Source organism: Barbatula barbatula (genome assembly GCF_947034865.1).
Source record: "Barbatula barbatula genome assembly, chromosome: 11".
NCBI classification, from domain to species: domain Eukaryota; kingdom Metazoa; phylum Chordata; class Actinopteri; order Cypriniformes; family Nemacheilidae; genus Barbatula; species Barbatula barbatula.
Window position 1 is genome coordinate 8778419 of NC_136774.1, and position 8832 is coordinate 8787250.

At 40.7% G+C, this 8832-nt stretch overlaps 1 protein-coding gene across 1 annotated transcript; it reads left to right on the forward strand.

Annotated features, from left to right (window-relative positions):
* On the forward strand, positions 1–8832 carry bag4 (BCL2 associated athanogene 4). The gene is made up of 5 exons (XM_079468096.1): positions 1–403; positions 3048–3167; positions 3264–3455; positions 3573–3833; positions 6490–8832. The coding sequence occupies exons 1-5, from the start codon at positions 266–268 to the stop codon at positions 6940–6942; spliced, it is 1164 nt and encodes a 387-aa protein (XP_079324222.1). The 5' UTR covers positions 1–265; the 3' UTR covers positions 6943–8832.

An 8832-nucleotide genomic window follows, 5' to 3' on the forward strand; every position in this document is an offset into this window, starting at 1 on the left:
GTGACGTAATGGCGTCATGACGTCTGTTCGTATCCTATTGGACAATTAAGCTGTCTGTCAAATCGACTGTAGCGCTTGTGCTGAATGGCAACGCCGTGCCATAGCTCCGTACGTACGCGTCAAAATGGGCAAAATATCCAGTTGACGCAGTGAGTTCGCAGCGTTATGTAAAACGCGGAAGAACTGCTAGTTAAAGGATTTGAAAAGAAGCTCTTTGTAGTTATAAAACGGCGAGGTTAAGAGAGAGTCAGAGTTTAAGTCGCGTATGGCTTTCGACTCGGTGGGCAGCGACAGAGGCGGAGGAGAGGCTGCGTGGATCATGCATCAGCACATGCAGTCCGATCCCAAAACCTCCTGGCCCTCAGGCTACAACTCCGAAAACAATAACTGGAATAACGGCATGGTGAGTATCTGACAGTTGATCGCTAGGAAAAATGGTCCGGAAGCTGCAGGAATTATACATGTGGACGCGGACGCGACAGACTGAACGGTCCGGCCCGCGCACAAGACCAAACACATGCTGGCTGTGCTCGAGTTTGGGCGATAGTGTTTATTACTGTAAATGGTGCTGTATTGAAGCATTGCTCTTTGGTAAACAAACATTATTGTTGAAACGTGTCGTTGATGAGTTATGAAGTGCCACTTTAAGTAACCTCATCTGAAATGTCTTGCTCGATGCAAACGTGTCGATAAAGCAGGACGGTGATGTTAGCAACTTTTATTTACACGATGTCTTCTACTTGTTTTTGGTTTGCGCCACTAAATAATTGTGTATGGGCCAAAAGGCACATCCTAAAATTGAAACATTTGCCAGCATTAGTTCGCAGTGACATTTGAGTTAAAATCGTATAGACATATTGATATGCAGGTTTTAAAAAACATTTGCAATGATATACTATATTTGTCTATTATGGTCAACGCATTTTAAAAGGGGGCAATAACTTTGCTGTAGTTTTGGCGCATTTAAATAAACCGTTGGGGACATTGACATCTAGCGGTTGATATTGGTATCGCAGTTTAATTTTAAAATATTGGAGAGGCAAGTTTAGCCGAGGAACGGTTCTTCTCTTTGTTTTTTTATTGAGAATGTGTACTGAAGGTAAAGGGATCCTCCAGGCAAGTAACAAAAGTTCCCCATATTTCACTTGCCCTCAAGGCATCCACACATATTACTTTCTTCTTTCAGAAAAAGCATTCGGAGTTATAATACCACGTATTCTTTTTCGGTAGAATGGGAGTGAATGGGGGGGGGCAAATATAGATAGTGCTATTAACGTTAATGTATAACTTGAATTATTCCTTGACTGCGCTTGAACCAGAGGCTTTGTTTTCCGGTAAGTGACGGTGAAGAAAGCTGCCGCACAGAGACTGCATCCTATTGGCTCAAAACAAAAACGAACCGGAACGTACAACACGCCTGCATCATTTGTCTCTGGGTCACACGCAGCAAAGGGATAACCCAAACTAGACATTAACGTTGAAAGCGCTGTCAATATTAGGGCTTGGTATCGATTCTGATGTTCCGATTTACAAGCTCTCGATTCGAGTCAATGATTATAGATTTAATACAAATCCTATAGATATTTCTAAAAAACATCAGTAAACATCAGATTACAATGGTGATTTAAAAAATGAAAGGAAGAGCCACAAACCTGTATATTAAACTTGAAACACACTTTGGTTTATTGAAACAGAACATTCATACTTTGATCAAACAGGATCGGGTTATTTTAGAGAGAGGCCGCAATAATATGAACCACTACCTTTTATGTGAAGGTGATATTAAATGGGCGATGAATTAAAATCCGAGCTTTTGATATGTAAGAGGTAGTCGTGTTCAAGCGAACATCCTTTGAGCATCAGAACTGAAAACGCCAACTGTTATTGACACCAGGCCCAGCGAATGCCAGGTCCTGGTGTGCTCCTGTCATAGATAGGTTGAACACAACCTCCACAGAAGAATATGAAGGACTGCTTCACTACCCCTGCCTACTGGTTCGCGAATTACAGTACTGAAATAACCCAAGTGCCGCGAAACCAGATAGAGCGAGCAAACAATAAACATGCCGTTAAAAAGATAGCTAAATATTGTGCAGTGCCTGGTTGTGGAAGAACACAGTCGCCGGTTAACCTTCCTTTGGATTCCAACATTAGGAACGCGTGGTTGAAGTTTATTTTCAAAGACGTGTCCAACCAAATTCAACTAAGCTTACTATGCAAACTGCTATCCAATCATAGCAGTGGGCATTTACTTCCAAGTCTTCAATGCGGCACGCATGTAAAACAGAGCATTTGTCAAGCTTTTCGAATGTAAAAACCATGCAAACTTCATAAGTAGACCTCAGACAACAGTATTAAATAATAAAAACGGCTATTTCAGGACACCTTTAAATTCGACAACACACACATCCGCCCTGTTAATTAAGCTATGAACGAACAATACGCTCCCTGTAGTAACATCCGCCTGTTGTAAAAAGAAAAGTGACATGTAATGTATAGTAGTAGCAATAACATTAACGTTAATGAATGTTCAGTGCTTACGAAAATATGAAAACAAATGAATCTATTCATGGCTTTTGAGAATAGTTTTCGAATCAACAGCATTTAAAAAAACGATCAATCAATCTTTCAATTTGATTGAAAATGGATATTTCTCTTGAACGAACGCAGCGATTCGCTTCAGAAGACCTTTGTTAAGACCACAAAGCCGTATCGAGCAGTTCTTTGATGGATGGTTGCACTTTTTGGAGCTTCAAAAAATGTATCACGATTCACTCCCATTCTGACGCTTGGAAGTAAAACAATACCTGGTATTATAACTCCGACTAAAGTATTCTTCAAGACGAAACTCGTATTCAGTGAGGGCGAGTAAAACATGGGGACATTTTGTTTCTTGCCTGAAGTATTGTTAATGGTTTGGAAATAGATCAATTTTTCATGTTTCTTTTTTGTGTTGAAAATATCAGGATACAATTGCTATTTATTATTGATCAAATAAAATAGCAAAACATAATATAATCGTCTTAACGCCGTCATTGTTATGTCAGGAATCACCATATCCTGGATATCCCAACTATTGGTACCCGCAGTCGCACGCAGCGGGACCGTACACCAACACATACCCACCAGGAACGGAGGTGAATGGACAAGCTGCATACAATCCCCAGGTACTGCCACTTATTCTCTTTTCCAAAAAAACCCATGTCGGTTAAGTTAAATACACACCAGACTTATCACGCTCCTCTCTGCTGTGAACTTTTCAGGCAATGTCAGCCTGTCCCAACGGAGTGTACAATCCAGGACAATACCCCACGAATATGCTACATCCTTCAAATCAGTTCTACTGCAGCGATCAGGTCCTTTCAAGACCACCTCAGTACCACAACCAGTCCTGCTCCGATCAAAACGCAGGGGGATCAGCTCCTCCCCCTTATCCTGTACCACACTGTCAAGCGGTAAATGCCAATAGTTGTGAAATAGCAGACGTTAATGTTGAGTTGTCAAGTCAATGGAAGAATAGCAGGCACCACTTAAAACTGAAACGCGTTTCTCTGCGGTGATCTCTCTTGTAGGCTCCTGGCTACCCTCCAGGATCTTATCAACATTATGGAGAGGGATGCGCCCCTAATCCGCCCTACCCCAACCAGCTGCCCATGCTCACGAGACCCCAGCACGAGACCTGGGCACAAGCTGGAGGATATGGGCCCACACCTCCCCAACAGCAATGGCCACCCAATACCCAGCCACCCCATGGGCACTATGGTAACCACCATGTACGACCACCTCACCCTCCGCCATGGCAAAGACCTGCACCACCTCCATATGAACCCAAGGTATTCATATAGATATAACATTGGATATGCAGTGGTATCAGCCAGAGAGTTATGGAACACAAAAGAAGATATTTAGGAAAACTTTGTGTCCATACATTGGGCTTATCAACATTCTTCAAAATATGTTCATTTGTGTTCTGCAGAAGAAAGTCATACAGGTGGATAAATAATGAGAGAATTTTCATTTTGGGGTGAACCATACTTTTAAGGCTAGTCCCAGACTAAAATGAATAAAAAGGTAAAAACTGAGGAAGAGAGCTTATTCAACAGTGGCTCGGTGAAGAGAGTGTTGGGTTAACCTCATGTCAACCCGTCTAGAGCCGATTCCATACACCAGCTCGGCTTCTTCAAGATATTACTGTACATCACACTGCTGTCACATTTCCTTTTCTCTCTCTTTAACTTTAATAGGCTACTGGAATGACAGGGTGTAGCCTACAGATAGAATTCAAAACCGGTTTCCTCACCTGAACATACAAATATTTCTAAATGTCTAAATGAAAGACTAGTGGCAGTGTAAAATAAGTCAATGTAATGGATCATATGAGACCGTTATGTATTTTAATAATCAAACGCGAACTCTGATGCGCATTCAGGAACAGTTGCATGTGCGAATATTTATTTCCTTGCGTGTGCCCGCGTAAGAAATTATATTTTATTATTATAAGTTTCACTTTCTCCCCAAAATAAATGTGCATATCACAGATTCTGGAGGATGTCCATGACATGTCGCACGGCTGCGGTCCTGCAGTTGAGAATCGCATATCTCAAATGATAACATCATTTGTATATTACATGCGGAGAGGTTAAATGTACCAGTTAAGGTAAATGATCAGCTGATTCATTCACCTGGTTAAAGTGGTGGAACGCGACGACAAACCCGATAGTGTTTGTTCTATCATTCCTCATTGATTCATGTTTCTGAGCTGTGTTATTTATTTTGGTATCAAAATATATATATATATTGCTATAAATACTGGCTAAAACTGACTGGATCTGGACAACCTCCAAAAACCTCAGTTAATTTTTAAAAGTGATAAATCCTTGTGGGCCGCGTTTCCCGAAAGCTTCTTAACGCTGACGTTCTCAAGTTATACCATAAGCTAAACCTTCTTATAAATGTGTTTCCCGAAACGTTCTTTGTAGCTTAGGTATACCATCTGTTATTCATACGCTCGGAAGGTGGGTCTGGAGCGCTCTTAGCTATACCTCATCACTGTTTAGAGTTCACTCCGCTTGTGGCCACCGTGGGAAAAAAAGGCTTCTTTACATCGCAGTCTACACAAATTAAAAAGTAAAAAATACCAGTTTTCATGCAAAGAATATAATTGTGTTTACAGCGATGGTTGTTAGCTTTTTAATTATATTATCCAAATAAGGTGCATCAGCTGTCCACCCGAAGAATTTCGAGTATGTTTAAAGAGAAAGATTGTGGTATAGTTTAGTCAAACTGCAGCGATACAGCAATGGTAGAAAGGTTAACCTACCGCTTCAGCAAATTCGTTGGTCCAACTTTGTCAAGACGAAGGTAGGCCATCTCATGGCGCACCTTTTAAAAAGAAAATAGGGAAACAACACACATTCAATCCCTTTAACTTTTATTTTACTTGTCATGAATGAAAAGGTTTAATTTCAATATCGAAATACCTTGTTGTAGGGCTGCACATACTTGTTTATATTATTCCCCTTGATCTTGTAAGTGTGATTAGTAATGTTGATTATATTTTAATAAACGCGGCACAAGCTACATGGGCATCCAGTGTCCAAGCACAACAAATGCATGAACTAGTAATTATTTGTTGCTGGAATAAACTTTTACACCACAACAGCGTTTGGCTTTGCGTGACCCCCCGACCCAAAGTTTGAGAACCTTTGCTATTAATGACCGTACTGCCAGTTAGTGTGGCGTGTGTGGAGACATTTGGGCATGAGATTGCGGGTTCGCATTAAATAATATCCATAGTTGGATTTAGTTTGCAATTTGGTTTATTTTTATCCTGCGAGTCCTAATAAATAGAAAACTTCTTCTTTTATTTCTAAAGTGCTTATTATATAAAAAACGCCGCTACCTCACATAAGGCAGTGAAGCAGTCTCGGTATAGAGCGAATGATTGATTGTCGAGCAATAGTTATCCATTAATTCAGGACCTGGTAACGTGGGACGTTGGAACGTAACCTCCTAAGGTAAAGTTTGGGAAACACACCTAGAAAGGGTATAACTAGAGTTAAGGTGTACCATTAGAGACTTCGTAGCGTGCTTAGAGACAACGTTATTGGGAAAGGCAGCCCTGTGGTCGGTGCTGTGTTGTATTTTAATACAGCATAGCAAAGTTTGAAGTGGATGTTTTCACCTTTCAGTGTCGGGCGCGGTCGCTTCTGTTCTCCTCGTGTTTGCTGTGTGTGTGGTTTGCGCATGACCTTTATCAAGTAAATAATTGTCGAAAAATGAATCGGTCCTCGATTAATCACCCCTAGTTACTGTACATTGTCTCATCAATAAACACTGCTTTAGTGCAAGGATTCCAAATTTACAAATCTCCCCCAGTGTGCTGAGAGTGTTGATATATAGACCATTTCGCAAGACATAAACCGCACAGAAGCACCTCCTGTTTCAGGTTTTTTTCTTCTCATTTTTTCTTCAATATTTCTCTCTTAGGAACCACCCTATCCCAGCCAGCCTCACATGCATCCTCGAAACCAACCGCGTTCCAGCACCCCAAACGTCCCCCCGGCCAAATCTTCCCAATTTAGCGCTCCGCCCCAAATCTACAACAACACTCCATCTGGAAGCGGAGCACCACCGGCCCAGATCGAACAACCTCCAGCACCTTCCCGTCCAGGGTCGTCCGCCCCACTGAGCGATAATCCCGGCCTAGCTCGAGTCCAGCAGGTTCTGGCCAGAGTCCAGCTTCTTCTAGAGGACGTGGATGAGTTTGTGGGGAAAAAGACGGACAAGAGCTACCGGTGTCTGGAGGAGCTTTTGACGAAAGAGCTGCTGGAACTCGACTCAGTAGAGACGCAAGGGCAGGACGCCGTTCGACAGGCACGTAAAGATGCCGTTCAGAGGATCCAGGCAATCTTGGACCATCTTGAGAAAAAGGCTTTCTGAAGGGTGGAATTATCGTGGTTCTGGTCACATTGATTTGTTTGTTTTTGATTTCACGGTTTAGGATCTTCAGGGTTTGCCAGTCAGTCGCTTTAATTGTCAAATAGTGCGTGTTGTTTAAGGGTTGTCCACTCTTATCATAGCAGTGCCATACTGTAAGCAGCCTTCGGCCATCCAGCGAAGGAGCAATGGTTGTCTGACCTCTGCTCAGTTATATGTTAATCTCTGCCCTTGCATGTCATTGTCTTTTTTCTTTAAGTCCGTCCAAATAAGATAAAAACGGCAAATTTAAGCAGCAGGGATCACAGCTTCCATCACTTCCTTTGCACTTTGATTTTGACAGTAATGTTTACTACTGCTAGTACACAATACATCTTCGATTTGAATAAAAAAAATCATCTAGGTTGGTGAAAAAGTACATTTGGTAACTCAATGCCAGTATTTCACTTGTATATTTTGATGTGTTTTTCTTTTTGAATTTGTATTTAAATCTCACACGCTAGTTTTGAACTTGGTCATTGGTTTGTTCTGTCTTAACTGAGTTTTACAAACAAACAGGTTGGAGCGATCTTAGACGAGCACTCGCACTGCCATCACATCCACAATTCATCTCACCTGCTAACATTTGTGTCTGCATATGGATTTTCAAGACCCTCTGAAATCATTATTGGGGTTTTGTGGCTTTTTAGTCCGGTTGTCATGTACTGTATAATCTAGAGTAGTCAATGTTACAGGGTCATGGACCAAAAATGTATTTTTCAATGGTAACTGCTGACCAGCAATAGCAACAGCAAATCATGGTTTTGGCTCTAATGTAACGGAAAAAGAATATTTAATAAAAAAGAACAAGCTCTTTTATGTATTTATGTCCGCACTTCCTGTATCAAGAGGTAAACATGATATTCGTTAACCCATTTTAAACCATTTCATATGTATTCCATTGCATTAGCAGCACAACAGGTTGTGGGTCAAAGGACACACATGTAGATCAATAATGTAGACCTCGACTTCAATGCAATATATACGCCGAATGCACAAATGTAATTTCAAGGGGTCTTTACGGTTCAATTGAAACTAAACTTCACATCAACCACTATTCATACAATGCTCTGTCACTTTCTTTGTACACCTGCATCTCACCTTACAGTATAAATCTGTGTTAACATAATTCAGTATTTCTTAAGATTTGGGGATTTTGTGTGTTTTCTTTGACCTTGTTAGCGGGACTTTTGATCTGTAGCTGATCCAGTGGATGCAGGCGGTGACTACCATACATTGCAAATCTATGGGCCTCGCTACATTGTTTACAGTTTAAAAGGCATTTATAGCAAAATACGTTAAATAATAGTGTACAGTTCATATCTGAAGGACTGGAGTGGGGATGTGGATTATGGACAGACCTTCAACACTTCCATGGAATGTATATGAAGGACAATTTCCCTTTAACTTCACTACATTTAATACTTTGCACCAAAGTCACAGACATCCTGGACCGATCAACAGGTCTTCCTCCTACAACAAGGATTTTATTTCTTTATTTTATTATCAGCTGGTGCTTTTTCATATCACAACACAGAAGTGTATCAAATATAATAACCTGTGAATTCACTGAGCTCTGCATGAAGTGTTAAATTCCATGTTTATCTTTATTGTTTTATCTCTCTCTGTAAACTACATCTTGATATGTATACCTAAAATTGTTTATGAGATTAACCTTTACAGGAAAAGTATATTTGTATAAGGAAAATATTGAAAATAACTCGAAAACAGGGACCAAAAACTTGCCTGAAGTCCCCGATGTAGTGCATGATTTTGAACTCAAGATGGGGCTGTTTCTCCATAATGTATAGCTAAATGAGTAGGGTTTCTCATTAAAACAACTATATAAATCGT